The sequence below is a fragment of the Hyperolius riggenbachi genome, chromosome 7 (genome assembly GCF_040937935.1).
Source record: "Hyperolius riggenbachi isolate aHypRig1 chromosome 7, aHypRig1.pri, whole genome shotgun sequence".
NCBI lineage: Eukaryota > Metazoa > Chordata > Amphibia > Anura > Hyperoliidae > Hyperolius > Hyperolius riggenbachi.
In genome coordinates this window covers 12,540,318-12,557,634 of record NC_090652.1, presented here as the reverse complement: position 1 = coordinate 12,557,634, position 17,317 = coordinate 12,540,318, and the positions used below count along the sequence as shown (strand labels likewise).

Genomic DNA, 17,317 nt, shown 5'->3' with positions numbered 1-17,317 from the left:
GATCGTGCGCACCAGAGAGGGGAGATTAAGCTGTCATATGACAGCTGACATCTCCCCTCAGTGATCAGAAGCCATCGCGTATGGCTTCTGATCACTGCGATCGCCGGCGGGACGCAGCGATCACCAGTAAGAGCTGCGGCGGTAGGGGGGAAAGAAGAGGATCCACTCATCTTCCTGCCGGGAGCGCCAGCGATTGGCGCTCCCCTCCGCTCTGGCTGTCATCCACGCTCGCTCTGATTTAAGTATCGGGTCCCGGCTTGATGACATCATCAAGCCGCGACCCGGGAACTGAGCAGCAGTACGAGCAGGTATCCCGGCCAGAGCGGAGGGTTCAACAGCGGTTCATCGCTGGAGCCTGGGAGGTGAGTAAAGGCTGCTGGCTAGAGGGGGGGGGGGGTGGAAGATCTGGCTACAGGGGGGGCACCATGCCCAGCAAGCCACACTAGGGATCCGGGTTCACTTAAAAAAAAAAAAAAAAAAAAGTCACTTACCTGGGGCTTCTATTGATAATAGCCTCAATGCTATTAGTCTAATTAGACGAATAATTAGCAGGTCACCAGGGGCGACGTATGGAGGCAGCTTCAGTGATGGCGTGGGACTTAATAGCTGCAGGGGGCACTAGAAGCCCCAGGTAAGTGACTTTTTTTTTAAAGGCCCACAGAACCCCTTTAACGTTAAGGTGACGTGACATGATGAGATACTGTAGATATCTCTATATACAGTGCCAAGCCTAAAAATAACTATACTGTGTTCCTTTTCTTCTTTCTCTGCCTGAAAGAGTTAATCAGGTATGAAAGTTTCTCTCCAGTCTGGACCCAGTTGGACTATAGCCTCCTTCATTGACAAGGAATAAAAACCATAAAGCTCTTTCCTGGCTGAGAACAGCTTTAAAGTGCAGGGATTAGATAGGTAAAGGTCAATAGTTCATGTATTTTAGCTTCTGGTACACTGAAAGACTGTATCAGTCACATGAGAGAACAATAATCATTTTTTTTAGCTGATAAACAAAAGTAATTTTAGGAGTAGGATCCATCAGTTTATTTTCACTTTAACTACCTTAAGGCCGCTCCACGCCCATGGGCGTGGCCACGGCGGCCGCCCCAGGACCGCCTAACACCGTTTGGCATCAAGTCCTGGGGCCGCAGTTTGCAGGAGATCTCCTGCTCGGGGGGCGGAGCTCCGCCCCCTCTTCAGTCTCAGAGTGGACGGCGCAATCGCCGTCTATTTACAGGTACAGCGCTGCGATCGGCAGCAGCGCTCTACTGGGGAGAGCCGTGACACGGCTGTCCCGTCCTGAGGCTGGGGAGTGATCGGCTGAAGCCTATGACAGCTGATCACCCTGATTGGCTGGCAGAGGGAGGGAGCAGGAGAATCAAAATATAAATCTATATATATAAAATCGGATGTATGTATGTGTGTGTGTGTGTGTGTATGTGTGTGTGTGTGTGTGTGTGTGTGTATGTGCCGCGATCACTCGAAAACCCCTTGACCGATTTGAACGAAACTTGGTATGCAGATCCCTTACTACCTGGGATGATATGTTCTGGGGGTCTCGCGGCCCCCCTGCACACCTGGGCGGAGCTACAAACAGCAAATCAGATTTCACCTATTCAAGTCAATGGAAAAAATGTAAAAGGCTGCCATTCTCACAGTAATCAAGCCAGAGTCCCCACACTTGGCACAGTTGGTCACTTGGTGACTGAGGTTACAAATCCAGGAAAAGCGGGCGGAGCATAAAACAGCCAATCAAAATTCAGCCATTCATTTTAAATGGGAAAATGTAAACTGCAGCCATTCTTACACTGTTAATCGCAGGGTTCTCAAACTTGCCACACTTGGTCACTGGGTGAATGAGATTAAGATTTTGGAAAGTGGGTGGAGCCTACAACAGCCAATCAAAATTCACCTATTGCATTTAAAAGGGAATATTTAAACTGCTGCCATTCTTACACTGTTTATGACAGAGGCTTCAGACTTGCTGCAGTCAGTCATTGGGTGACTGGGGTCCAAATTCACTAAAGGGGCGGGGCCACAAACAGCCAATCAGATTTCTTTGCTGGATAAACTGCTTCCATTCACACATTTTTGATGCCAGGAACCTGAAAGCTCACAAAATTGGTCATTGAGTGACTGTGTGACAAGGTTACACAAAGTGGGTGGAGCCAAAAACAAATTTTACAGGGAAAATATAAACTGCAGCCATTCTTACACTGTTAATGGCAGGGTTGTCAAACTTTGCACAGTTGGTCATTGGGTGAATGAGATTAAGATTTTGGAAAGTGGGTGGAGCCTACAACAGCCAATCAAAATTCAACTTTTGATTTTCAAAGGGAATATTTAAACTGCAACCATTCTTATACTGTTAATAGCAGATGCCTCAAACCTGGTACAGCTGGTCACTGGGAGACTGGGGTTCAAATTCAGAAAGGGGCGGAGCTACAAACAGCCAATCAGATATACAAAGTATTGATACCAAGGACCCCAAAGCTGATAAACTTGGTAATTTAGTGACTATATGTCAAGGTTACAAAAAGTGGGCGGTGCAAGAAACTTAATTTTTTACATGGCAGGGTTCCCAAACTTGACACAATTGGCCACTGAGTGCCTGGGATTATTATTCAGAAATGTGGGTGGAGCCTACAACAGCCAATCAAAATTCACCTATTGATTTTCATGGGGAATATTTACATTGCTACCATTCTTACACTGTTAATGGCAGAGGCCTCAAACCTGATATAGTCAGTAATTGGGTGACTGGGGACCAAATTCACTAAAGGCGGTGGAGCCACAAACAGCCAATCAGATTTGTTAGATTGATTTCAGCCATTCTGTTGTTGGCAGGGTTCTCAAACTTGACACAGTTGGCCACTGGGTGACTAGGATTAATATTCAGGAAAGTGAGTGGAGTGTACAGCAGCCAATCAAAATTCATCTTTTGATTTTCAAGGGGAATATTTACATTGCTGCCATTCTTGCACTGTTAATGGCACAGATTATTATACAGAAAAGTGGGTGGAGCCTACAAAAAGCCAATCAAAATTCACCTGTTGATTTTCAAAGGGAATATTAAAATTGCTGCCATTCTTGCACTATTAATGGCACAATCCTCAAACCTGATACAGTTGGTCATTGGGTCACTGGGGTTCAAATTCAGAAAAGGGGATAGAGCAGGCATGGGCAAACTTGGCCCTCCAGCTGTTGAGGAACTACAAGTCCCACAATGCATTGCAGGAGTCTGACAGCCACAGTCATGGCTCATAAAGGCAAATGCATTGTGGGATTTGTAGTTCCTTAACAGCTAGAGGGCCAAGTTTGCCCATGCCTGGGATAGAGCCACAAACAGCCAATCAGATGTGTTTCATTTCACTGGGAAAATACAAATTATTGATGCCAAGGACCCAAAGCTCACAAACATGGTCATTGAGTGACTGTGTGTCCAGTTTACAAAAAGTGGGCAGAGCCAAAAACAAATTTCACTGGGAAAATGTAAACTGCAGCCCTTCTTCACTGTTAATGGCAGGGATCTCAAACTTTGCCAAGACGGTCACTGGGTGACTGAGATTAATATTCAGGGAAGTGGGTGGAGCCTATAATAGCCAATCAAAATTCACCTGTTGATTTTCAAAGGGAAAATCCCCCCCCATGGAGCCAGGCATAGGTGCCCACAGTACAGGTTGTACAGGTTAGCTACGTAGGTGCCTCCAGTATAGGGTAGCCTGTATAGTTGCCACCAGTGTGGGTTAGATAGGTAGGTGCTCCCAGTATAGTTTAGATAGGTAGGTGCCCGCAGTATAGGTTCGATAGGTAGGTTCCCGCAGTATAGGTTCGATAGGTAGGTTCCCGCAGTATAGGTTTGATAGGTAGGTTCCCCCAGTATGGGTTCGATAGGTAGGTTCCCCCAGTATGGGTTATATAGGTAGGTTCCGGCAGTATAGGATAGTTAGGTAGGTTCCCGGCGTATAGCTTGGCTAGGTAGGTTCCCGCAGTATAGGTTAGTTAGGTAGGTTCCCGCAGTATAGGTTAGTTAGGTAGGTTCCCGCAGTATAGGTTAGTTAGGTAGGTAGGTTCCTGCAGTTTAGGTTAAATAGGTAGGTTCCTGCAGTTTAGATTAGCTAGGTAGGTTCCTGCAGTTTAGGTTAGTTAGGTAGGTGCCCCGCAATATAGGTGTTAGGTAGGATCCCGCAGTTTAGGTTAGTTAGGTATGGGCGGCATGAGTTGGGCGCAGGAGCGGGGGGAGCGGACATAATAGTAATAACTCACCTGCTTCCGCCGAACCCGCGCTGCTTCAATGTCCTTCCTTTCCCGGCATCTATCTAATTAGTAACAGCGCTTCCTGTGATGACATGCGGTACGTCATCACAGGGGGTGTTGTTACCAGGCGACAGACGCCGGGAGAGGAAAGATATTGAAACTGTGGGGGAACGGATGAAGAAGGTGAGTTATAACTATTATGGCCGTTCCCCCGCTCCGGCGCCCCCCCCCCCTCCTGCAGCACAATAAAGCGCCCCGGGCGATTGCACGTATCGCACGCCCATAGAAACGGGGCTGTAGCAGATGCCTCAAACCTGCTATAGTTGGTCATTGGGTGACTGGGGTTCAAATGTTGGAGAGTGGCGCAGCCGCTAACAGCCAATATGATTTGTTTAATTTCTATGGGCATATACAAATTATTGATGCCAAAGACCCCAAAGCTCACAAACTTGGTCATTGAGTGTTTGTGCATTAGGGTTAGTAAAAGTGGGCGGAGCCAAAACCGGTCAAATACATACACGGGCGGGCAGTTCCAGGTCATTAGTGGGTGGAGACAAATAGAAATTTCACTGGGAAAATGTCTATTGCAGCCATTCTTACACTGTTAATGGCAGGGTTCTCAAACTTTGCACAGTTGGTCACTGGGTGACTGGGTTAAATATTCAGAAAAGTGGGTGGAGCCTACAAAAGTGAATCAAACTTCACCTATTGCTTCTCAAGGGGAATATTTAATTGCTGCCATTCTTGCACTGTTAATGGCACAGGCCTTAAACCTGCTACAGTTGGTCATTGGGTGACTGGGGTTCAAATTCAGAAAAGAGGGTGGAGCCACAAACAGCCAATCAGATTTTTTTCATTTCAATGCAAATTATTGATTCCAAAGACCGCAAAGCCCACAAACTTGGTTATTGAGTAATTGTGTGTTAGGGTTAGAAAAAGTGGGCGGAGCCAACACTAGCCAAATACATACCCGGGCAACGCCGGGCAATCAGCTATAAAAAATAAAAAAAGCAATTTTTATTCAAAAATAAATAAAATAAATATTTATTGAAAAAAAAAAAACCCAAAACAAACAAACTGTGGAGTGATCAGACCCCTCCCCCCCCAACAGAGAGCTCTGTTGGTGGGGGGGGGAGGGAAATCACTTGTGTGCTGCGTTGTGCGGTCCTGCAGCTTGGCCTTAAAGCTGCAGTGGCCAATTAATAAAAAAACAGCCTGGTCTTTAGGGGGAGGGGGGGGGGTTAGCACTGTGGTCCTGAAGTGGTTAAGTTTCCTCTCAAGGCAAAACCAGAGAGATTGCCTCAGCTTGACTCTCAGGTTGGCAGGAGTAGAGTAGGGACCAATACATCTAGGGATGATGGGCAGATTCAACCTAGAGACAAATCTCTCTCTGATCACTTTCAGCATAAGGAAATGTCCAAATCCGCCACTGTCTCCCTAGTGTATAAATGTGCCCCCTTTCCTGTGTGTGTATTTATACGTTACCCGTCCTGTGTCGCCCACCCGTCTTCCGCTCCCTCCTCTTATATTTGCGCCTCACATGCCACCAGCGTTTAGCATGTCACGTCACGCATACGCCCCGAGCTATACGCCATGACGTGACGTGCATATGTAAGAGGAGGAAGCGGAAGACGGATGGGCGCCGCACGGTGGGCGACACAGGACAGGTAATGTACACATTTATACTCTAGTGGGAACCGTGCCAAGGTTTCGTGGCTTGTGCCGATATCGCTCGGCGTTACCACCGCGCACCCGATCGACCACGGAGGCCTTACATCTTGCAGCATGTTCAATCGATACATGCAAACAATTTCAGCCAGAAATTGGTGGGATTGTCGATTGGGCATGCTCTTGGCGGCAGTGATTATCATCTGATTCGATAGTAATTATTGAATCGAATGGTCGGTCAGCCGCCAAGTCGAGTAGTGTATGGCCACGTTTAGGTGCTGGTGATCTGGCCAATACAAAAAAAAATCACTGCAGTCTATTTTTGTAGATATCTCTAATACAAATGGAATGGGGGAGACTTAAAGGGGTACTACAGCGAAAACCTGTAACATTTAAAATATGTGCAAACATATACAAATAAGAAGTACATTTTTTCCAGAGTAAAATGAGCCATAAATTACTTTTCTCCTATGTTGCTGTCACTTACAGTAGCTAGTAGAAATCTGACAGAAGTGACAGGTTTTGGACTAGTCCATCTCTTCGTGGGGGGATTCTCAGGGATTTATTTATTTTCAAAAGCACTTAGTGAATGGCAGTTGCTCTGTCCAACTACTAAAAAACTGTGTAGCAAGCAGGGAAGCTGGCCAGCATCATTGTATAAATCCTTTTTAGGGAATGTGATGATTTGCTCAGCTGCCTGTGCAGGCAGCCAGCCTTTTGACCATTGTGTAGGTTTGCATGCTGCAGGACTCTGGAAAGAACAGCTTCTGTCAGTTTTGCAGCTTGTGCTTGCAGAGGAATTTGCATACGTTGTAATGCAAATTGCCTGGCCACATTCATTGGAGGCGTGTACTATAAGTACTATGTCTTTCCCACAATGCTTCGCTGTTCATAAGGATTTCGTCCTGTGTAACACTGCTGGTGGGGTGTCAGCCTTGCTCTCTGTTTGAACATCAGCTTAGAGTAATTCCTGAATCTGCGCTAGGCAGATTTCCCTAGTGCTGTTAGGATTGTATTATCTGTATTGCCTGTTCTGTCTTGTCTTGCCTGTTTGCCATTGTCCTGTCCCTATGGTGGTTGACAGGAAATGGTTCTGATCTCTGTTCTTGGAGTATAGCTGGTGCAGCGGTTGCTACCAGCTATCTCTTCTGTTCTGTTTCCTGGGATCGCACTAGCTACTTTTTGCTAGCGCTGGGGATCCTTCTGTTCTGTCTCCTGGGATCGCGCTAGCTACTTTTTGCTAGCGCTGGGGATCCTTCTGTTCTGTCTCCTGGGATCGCGCTAGCTACTTTTCGCTAGCGCTGGGGATCCTTCTGTTCTGTCTTCTGGGATCGCGCTGGCCACTTTTCGCTGGCGCTGGGGATCCTTCTGTTCTGTCTCCTGGGATCGCGCTAGCTACTTTTCGCTAGCGCTGGGGATCCTCCTGTTCTGCTACTCTGTACTGGGATCGTGCTAGCCACTTTTCGCTAGTGCTGTGGATCCTATCTCTCGCTTGTCCCTGTTTTCGTGTGTCTGTCTGCTACGCTTGCTGGAGGCTCGGTGAGGTAACCGTTAAGCAAGCGCTCGCGTCCTCTGTTTCATGTTTGTCTGTTAATGGTTAGTTAGGCGTGCTTGTCTCTATTGTGCTTATCACGTGGAGACCGTGCATAACCGCTTGCACTGTTGCGAATGAGTGCGGTGTTCGCGGTTAGCTAGCATTTGTTATTTTCCGTATCTCCTCATTGTATTATTTGCTGTGCCTTTGCTAACCTCGTATTCTGTTCTGATCTGCCTTGTGTCTCGTCTGGCGATCGCACCTCTCGCGATCGCGTTCCTATTTCATATCTGCTGTTGTGTGTGTGCGGTTGCGGGGTGGCGACTGGATTGGCACACACACATACAACCTGTCCCTTTGCTCATTCTCATTCGCAATTGCCTCTCTTGCGATTGCGTACTGCGTTTTGTACAATTCCTGTCTGGCATTTGTGGAGGTACAGAGGATTGGTTCCTCTGCACTCCCCAGCGCCATCTGCCGACAGGAATTTTCCCTCTACGGGTGCGTAGCACCTTTTGCTGGGTCCCTGCAAATTATACGCTTGTGGAGGATTTCCGCCGTGTCAGCGCACGCGTTGTGCGCTGATCACGGGGAAAGTTCCACAATCGTTACAGGGAATATCTTTATAAAGAATAAAAGCCTTGCTGAGAATCCCCTATGAAGAGATGGACTAGTCCAAAACCTGTCACTTCTGTCAGATTTCTACTACTTACTGTAAGTGGCAGCAACATAGGAGAAAAGTCATTTATGGCTCATTTTACTCTTGAAGAGACGTACTTCTTATTTGTCTATGTTTGCACATATTTTACAGATTTTCACTGTAGTGCCCCTTTAATTTAAAGGGAATCTTAAGCGTAAAGTTATTTAAAATAAACACATGACGTAGCTGCAAATGAATATTTCATACTTACCTCACCATTAGTTCCTCTCAGAAGCTCACCATTTTCTTCTTACAGTGATCCCTTCCAGTTCTGACAATATTTTGTCAGAACTGAAATATACCAGTTGCTGTCAGTTCTATATCAGCAGCTGTTAGTTACAACTGAATGTGCAAGGTAATGTCCATGCTTCCCTATGGCTCAAGTGGGTGATATTACAGTTTAACAGTGTGCTGACCAGGAAGCTGTTATGGGGTAATGGCCATTTTTAAAATGGAGGCTGGAGAATTCCATTGATCACAGCGGACAAACAGGACGCAGGAGAGGAGAATGAGATTGAGGAGTAGACTACACAGGAGGTAAGTATGTCCTGTGTATGGTTATTCTGACTTTTTATTTTCAGTTCAGGTTCTCTTTAATATATAAAAGACCATTACAGTCACGAGTACAAAGTTCACTGATACGTGAACAGGAAATGTGCACTGAATACCAGGTACCCCCTGGTCCACAGCCTGAATGCTGGGCAGTGGGAGCCTCCTGGTCACTTACTGACTGTTCATCCTCTTTTTTACCCATTGCAGCAACAGGTGATTTCTGTAGAAACGCAAACCTGAACCAAAAATAAACTTATGATATAATGAATTGTATGTGTAGTACAGCTAAGAAATACAACATTCGCTGCAAAGAAAAGAGTCTCGTATTGTTTTCAAGTACAGGAAGAGTTAAACAAAAAAAAAACTCTTGTTACATATGCAAATGAGCTTCTGTGAGCTATTCGACCCAACTTGGGTCAAATCCAGTCCTGTTTTCTGAAGCACTTTAACAGACAAGAAACAGTGAAAGACGGCTTGAGATAAGGTTTTACTGCAGGAAAGTTCAAAAGGATCATTATTTCTGTTTTGTTTCATAGTTTAAGACAGTGTGTGGTTTTAAAACTGGAACTGTGACAGTATGATGCCATGTTATAAAAAAAAAAAGCTATAGAACTGAAAATAAAAATATGAGACTTTTCTTTGCTACTAATGTTCTAAACACTATCTGTACTACAAGTCATTATATCATACGTTTTTCTCGCTTGAGGTTTGGAGCAGTGTGGCAGCTCTGGTATGTGCCATTGTATGTCTGTCACTCTGATCACTGTAATTAACACTACACTCCTTTTCTCTTCTCCCCTCCTCTTTGATTGGCTCTGTGCCACACAACATACCGGACCTGATCTAAGCGCTACCTCCTGCTCTCCTACTGCACAAGCTCTTAGAAGCTCTCCTGCGATGGTAGAATAATGCCGTGGCAGTTTTTCAGGAGGGGACGTGGCTAAACAGTAAACCTGTATTTCTGGCACAAGTTTTTAAACATTCATCCGTGCCGTTAGAACGTCTGCGGACTGTGCTGACAGTGTGGAATTTACTTTTATGCTTTAGGTCTGCTTTAAGGCTAAGTTCACACTAGGTGCGTTGCTACAACGAAGGAATAATACAACGCACCTTGCACGTTATAATTTGCATGTTATTTTTCATAGCATATAGAACTGCTGTGGCAACGTGCTCATTATCAGACATGCTATCCAGAAACAAACCCTAGGATGGGATCGATGAGGTAACAATGGCTTCTGATGCCAGTGCCAACATACCCAAACTTTTAAAGGATACCTGAAGTGACATGTGACATAATGAGATAGACATGTGTATGTACAGTGCCTAGCACACAAATAACTATGCTGTGTTCCTTTTTTTCTTTCTCTGCCTGAAAGAGTTAAATATCAGGTATGTGTGTGGCTGACTCAGTCCTGACTCAGACAGGAAGTGACTACAGTGTGACCCTCACTGATAAGAAATTCCCCTTTTTATCTCTTTCTTGCGCTCAGAAGCCATTTTCTGCTAGGAAAGTGTTTTATAGTTGGAATTTCTTATGTCACATGTCACTTCGGGTATCCTTTACAATGCCGAATGCTAGAAGTCCAACACACCCAAAGGACAAAGGCTTACCTGCCGGCTGAAGTCCCAAGCAAGGAGGTCTACAAGCACTTGTGTTATGAGATGTCTTGTACTATGAGCAGGGATGCTCTCATGAGTAATCTTGAGTGATTACTGGTGATTCAGATAAGGCTTAAAGGATACCACAACTGACATGTGGCATAATGAGATAGACATGTGTATGTACAGTGCCTAGCACACAAATAACTATGCTGTGTTCCTTTTTTTCTTTCTCTGCCTGAAAGAGTTAAATATCAGGTATGTAAGTGGCTGACTCAGTCCTGACTCAGACAGGAAGTGACTACAGTGTGACTTTCACTGATAAGAAATTCCAACTATAAAACACTTTCCTAGAAGAAAATGGCTTCTGAGAGCAAGAAAGAGATAAAAAAGGGGGAAATTCTTATCAGTGAGGGTCACACTGTAGTCACTTCCTGTCTGAGTCAGGACTGAGTCAGCCACACACATACCTGATATTTAACTCTTTCAGGCAGAGAAAGAAAAAAAGGAACACAGCATAGTTATTTGTGTGCTAGGCACTGTACATACCCATGTCTATCTCATTATGCCACATGTCAGTTGTGGTATCCTTTAATTGGCGCAGGTGTGCGGCGGGGATACAAGGGGTTATTTACCCATAATTCCGCCGTCCGCCCTGCGTTCCAAAGAGCTTGCAAGCGTCCTATTGGTTGCAAGGCTTACACTGGCGCACTTCCTCCTTCCGGTGAGGCTTGCAACGCGACCAATAGGACGCAAGCAAGATGTTTGGAACGCAGGGCGGACGGCGGAATTTCACTTACCTGGCGGCTTCTGCCAGCCCCTTGCAGCCTTCCAACCCCACGTCGGTCCTCCGCGATCCTCTGTTCTCCCACTGCCAGCTGCTTTCTGTACTATCCTACCATCAATTTACAAGCCGACGCAGCCACGCATTGCGGAGAAAGACGTCCAATGTGTGAACCCTTAATCTAAGTTTTAAAGGGAAGGTTCAGGGTGGATACAAAAAAAATAAAAATGCGAATCTACTTACCTGGGGCTTCCTCCAGCCCGTGGCAGGCAGGACGTGCCCTCGGCGCCAGTGCAGTACAGCCCGGAGGACGTCCGATGACGTCAGTGCGCCCCCGTGAGGCGCATTTTGGAACGCAGAAGAGCCCGACCTGGCAGCCGGCCTGACCAGGGCGGGGGAAGCCACCGGGAGCCTACGGAGCGGCGCCGAGGGCACCTCCTACCTGCCACAGGCTGGAGGAAGCCCCAGGTAAGTGGATTCGCATTTTTTTTTTTTTTTTTTTGTATCCACCCTGAACCTTCCCTTTAAGTGTTTTTGTGGAATAGGAAGAACTACTATTGCTTACAGTCTACACTTAAAGGATACCGGAAGTGACATGTGACATGATGAGATAGACATGTGTATGTACAGCGCCTAGCACACTAATAACTATGCTGTTTTTTTTTCTTTCACTGCCTGAAAGAGTTAAATATCAGGTATGCAAGTGACAGTTTCTGTCCGGGTCAGAACTGAGCGTAACCCTCACTGATAAGTAATTACAGCCATAAACCACTTTCCTGCCAGGAAATGGCTTCTAAAAGCTGGAAAGAGATAAAAAGGGTCAATAAGTCATAGATTTGATCTCTGGCATACTGCAATGAATGTGTCATTGAGCACCTGGATCGTATCCTCCGTTCCCCGCCGCCAGCTACTTTCACTTCACCGACAGGCCCGGCCACGCGTAGCCTTGTACACGTTCCCGTCCACAATAGCATCCTGCGCAGGGCGCTATTGCGGACGGGAACGCGTAGAAGGAGACGCGTGGCCAGGCCTGCGCAGGCGCAGTAAGTCTGTTGGCCGGAAATGAAAGTAGTTGGTAGCGGGGGGACCGGGGGCTCCGTGAGTGACTGCGAGGGCACAGGACAGCTGCAGGGGGCTGGTAGAAGCCTCAGATTAGCAAATCTGTTTTTTTTTTGTAGGCTTAATGATCCCTTTAAGGATCAACCATATATCTTATTGGATGGTATCAATACTGAGCAAAGAAGACAAAGCTGGTGAGATCTTAGACCGTCTAGCTTGGGTCTTCAGCTGGCCTTTGGACTTCGTTAATAAAACAGAAGTTTGGCCTTCCTAAAACAGAAGGTATTTGCCATAATTCAGGTTGGAGTGAGCATATGAGGTCTCCCACAATGCAACACTGCTGAATATGCAAATCATCCCTTTGTTGTCCCTGTAAGCTAGCCACACCTCCAGAACTACTGGAATGCAATGATGTGTCAGCTAGTTAATATTGCAGAGCCACAATAATCCAACCTGCATACAGACTGTTTCGGACTGGTTGATCCTCATCAGTGCATGGCATGGATTATTGTGGGGTGGGACTTGAGAAACCCAGCGGTTCTGGAGGTGTGGCTAGCTTACAGAGACAACAAAGTGATGATTTGCATATTCAGCAGTGGTGCATCTTGGGACACCTTATATGCTCACTCCAACCTGAATAATCGCAATTACTTTCTGTTTTAACCCCCTTGCAGTTCCAATTCTGACGGCAAGGGGGCGGCGCAGCACTTTTTTTTTTTTTTTTTTTTTTTAATCATGTAGCGAGCCCAGGGCTCGCTACATGATGGCCGCTGACAAGCGGCATCCCCCCCACCAAGTCCGATCGCCTCCGGCGATCAGAGTACGCAGGAAATCCCGTTCAGAACGGGATTTCCTGCAGGGCTTCCCCCGTCGCCATGGTGACGGGCGGGATGACGTCACTGACGTCAGAGGGAATCCCGATCCACCCATAAGCGCTGCCTGGCACTGATTGGCCAGGCTGCGCAAGGGGTCTGGAGGGGGGGGGGGGCGTCGCGCCGGGGGGGCGATCGGGATATGCACGCAGCTAGCAAAGTGCTAGGTGCGTGCAGTACAAAAAAAAAAAAAAGTGAAAATCGGCCCAGCGGGGCCGGAGAAGTCCTTCTGCGCAGGTTACCCCGAGCTGTGCTCGGGATAACCGTCAAGAAGGCAAACTTCTGTTTTCCGTAGCATTCCATAGTAAGAGGGCTTTTTGGTTGTTTGTAGTCCCTCACACGCTCCTAGGAGTTCAGGTTCACCATGAGCTTGCTGGGCAATCCAGGACTGTGTGTAAAGAAGGGGTGTTATCCACCACACAGTAGTGACGGGGCACAGATAAACGCCAATCTTTTGTTACTCTGTAATCTGATTGGTGGCCGTGGACAGCTCAGATTCACCATGAAGTGCTATGCAATGCTGAGTGAAAAGTGGAAAGAATTTATAAAGTACAATATCTCTTGGAAAAGAGCTTACCTGGGTTTGGAGGGATGTATCCAGGGTTCGGCTCATACGGGGGAGGCCCGGATTCTGAGGGGACAAAGGGCATGCTGGGGGGATAGGGTGCTGGAGGTTGTCTGTTATCTAGAAGAGAAGGAAACAGATCAGTGAAGGGGCCAATCCTCTGATGTATTCACTTAGTTAAAGTGTACCCGAGGCGTCATGTGACATGAGATAAACGTGTCTGTAGAGTGCAAAACATTAATAACCAGGCTGCTTTACTTGCTCTGCCGTCTCGCTACATTGGGATTCCCTAGGATAGCTGGATGCCTGTCGGCACACTATGGCATACCTCCCAGCTTTTTGACATGAGACAGAGGGACACTTAAGTAACGCCCCTGATCACGCCCACGTTACACCCCTAGTCATGCATACCATAAAGATTTCATAAGAAAAATATGTTTTATAACACAAACCACACTGGTCCTTTCTATCCTGGTTCATTTTTCTTCATATTAAAATTTTTTGAAACGAGTTATATATCAATTTTAAGGATGGGAATAAAGTCAAACACATTTTTTTGTAGAGAAATATATATATTGACATAGAAAGGGGGACAAAGCCCTGAAAGAGGGACAAATGAGGAGGAGAGAGGGACAGGGGGACAGGGCGCCCAAAGAGGGACGGTCTCTCCAAAAGAGGACGGTGGCGGTGTGGGAGCGATCCGAGCGGATAGGGCTGGAGGAAGCCCCAGGTATGTATATTTTTTTACTTTTACAGAGCTCTGAATCCCTTTAAAGTGGATCCGAGATGAACTTTTACACATTGTATAATTGTGTTCCTTTCCTATTGTTTATAGGGCATTCCTCAAGCCAAATACTTTTTTGTCTTAATACTCTAATTTCCTATAAACTAAACAAGCCACGCCCACAGGTTATCAGAGAGCCTTGGCATTTTCAGACAGTAGCAAGGGCTCATGGGAGCTCAGTCTGGGCAGGAGGAGGAGGAGGTATTACTAGCCAGAGATTTCAGAGACAAAGGGGAGGAGGAGGAGGAGGGGGGGGGATTAGTTTTTTTTTTGCTCAAGATGCAAATAAGCCTGCCTCTGTGTAATGTTTACAAACAACATGGCTGCTGTCATTGTATCACAGGAATGATCAATCATATTCTATTAAAGCTGTTTGCAGCTAGATTTGCTGTGTAAACTATCTAAACTTTAGATAAGATATATAGACAAGTTACTTGTTGTGGTAAAGGTAGCCATACACTGGTCGATTTGCCATCAGATTCGACCAACAGATAGATCCCTCTCTGATCGAATCTGATCAGAGAGGGATCGTATGGCTGCCTTTACTGCAAACAGATTGTGAATCAATTTCAGCCTGAAACCGATTCACCATCTGCTGAGCTGCCGCTGCTCCCCCCCCCCGCATACATTACCTGAAGCCTGGTCCCGGGCATCTTCTCCGCATCACGGCATCCGCGTATAACTTTCTGTCACTCCAGTGACAGCGGAAGTTAAAATAGAGCACCCTCTATTTGTACTTCCGCTGTCACTGCAGTGACACAGGAAGTTATACACGGATGTCGTGATGCGGAAGGTGATGCCAGCCCGGAAGCCGGGAGCTGATGCGGAGAAGATGCCTGGAGCCAGCTTTAGGTAATGTATACCTGCGTTGATCGTACGACGCTAGCGACGCGCTCCATACCCGCAGGCGATCGACGGTAATTTCCCACACAGAGTGATTGATGGGACCGATCTATTTCGGGACTAAATAGATCGAAATTTTTCGTTTAGCGTGAACGATGTGACAGCAGATTTGATCCCAGTGATTGAATCTGCTGTCGATCGGCGTGTAATCGGCCTAGTGTATGGCCAGCTTTGATTTTTCATCTCGGATCCGCTTTAAGCTGTCTGTGAAAGGCCTAAAGAAAGCAAACACTTGTGTAAACACTGTACCATGATAACTTTACCTTCCATGCTGGGAGAGCCATGCTTGTCCTCTAGCAGTGGGGCTGTGGGCCCTCCAGGGTAGGGAGGGGGCGGGTCACTCGCCATGGTGCTACGGATCAATCTGACATGGGAAGAAAAGGAACAAGAGGCAAGTTAATCAGTGTTATCCATCAATTTACTGAAACTGCACATATAAGCCATACAGATCCACCCAGTATTAATATCCACCCTTTACTGTCACACGGATTTCTATAAACACCTCCTCCTCCAACACCCATCAGTCCAGCTTCAACACTGCTCATCAGGTTCCCATTACTACGGAAAAATCTGGACACGTTGCTAAGGAGTGAAGACATTACCATCGCTGCTCATCAGGTTCCCATTACTATAGAACAATCTGGACACGTTGCTAAGGAGTGAAGACATTACTATCGCTGCTCATCAGGTTCCCATTACTACGGAACAATCTGGACACGATGCTAAGGAGTGAAGACGTTACTATCACTGCTCATCAGGTTCCCATTACTACGGAACAATCTGGACACGATGCTAAGGAGTGAAGACATTACTATCGCTGCTCATCAGGTTCCCATTACTACGGAACAATCTGGACACGATGCTAAGGAGTGAAGACATTACTATCGCTGCTCATCAGGTTCCCATTACTACGGAACAATCTGGACATGATGCTAAGGAGTGAAGACATTACTATCGCTGCTCATCAGGTTCCCATACAGAACAATCTGGACACAATGCTAAGGAGTGAAGACGTTCCTATCGCTGCTCATCAGGTTCCCATTACTACGGAACAATCTGGACACGATGCTAAGGAGTGAAGACGTTACTATCGCTGCTCATCAGGTTCCCATTACTACGGAACAATCTGGACACAATGCTAAGGAGTGAAGACATTACTATCGCTGCTCATCAGGTTCCCATTACTACGGAACAATCTGGACACGATGCTAAGGAGTGAAGACATTACTATCGCTGCTCATCAGGTTCCCATTACTACGGAACAATCTGGACACGATGCTAAAAAGTGAAGACATTCCTATCGCTGCTCATCAGGTTCCCATTACTACGGAACAATCTGGACACAATGCTAAGGAGTGAAGACATTCCTATCGCTGCTCATCAGGTTCCCATTACTACAGAACAATATGGACACAATGCTAAGGAGTGAAGACATTACTATCGCTGCTCATCAGGTTCCCATTACTACGGAACAATCTGGACACGATGCTAAGGAGTGAAGACATTACTATCGCTGCTCATCAGGTTCCCATTACTACACAACAATCTGGACACAATGCTAAGGAGTGAAGACATTACTATCGCTGCTCATCAGGTTCCCATTACTACGGAACAATCTGGACACAATGCTAAGGAGTGAAGACATTACTATCGCTGCTCATCAGGTTCCCATTACTACACAACAATCTGGACACGATGCTAAGGAGTGAAGACATTCCTATCGCTGCTCATCAGGTTCCCATTACTACGGAACAATCTGGACACGATGCTAAGGAGTGAAGACATTACTATCGCTGCTCATCAGGTTCCCATTACTACACAACAATCTGGACACGATGCTAAGGAGTGAAGACATTCCTATCGCTGCTCATCAGGTTCCCATTACTACGGAACAATCTGGACACGATGCTAAGGAGTGAAGACATTACTATCGATGCTCATCAGGTTCCCATTACTACGGAACAATCTGGACACGATGCTAAGGAGTGAAGACATTCCTATCGCTGCTCATCAGGTTCCCATTACTACGGAACAATCTGGACACGA

At 46.4% G+C, this 17,317-nt stretch overlaps 1 protein-coding gene across 3 annotated transcripts in view; it reads right to left on the bottom strand.

Moving 5' to 3' along the window:
- CDIP1 (cell death inducing p53 target 1) overlaps positions 1-17,317 on the bottom strand; it is a 99,876-nt gene that overhangs the window by 10,247 nt on the left and 72,312 nt on the right. For all 3 annotated transcript variants that reach the window (XM_068243592.1, XM_068243590.1, XM_068243591.1), the window contains exons 2-3: positions 15,535-15,635; positions 13,597-13,704 (exon numbers count right to left, since the gene is read on the bottom strand). In XM_068243592.1, the coding sequence (XP_068099693.1) occupies positions 13,597-13,704; positions 15,535-15,619 (193 nt within the window). In that variant the 5' untranslated portion in view covers positions 15,620-15,635. The remainder of the gene's footprint in view (positions 1-13,596; positions 13,705-15,534; positions 15,636-17,317) is intronic.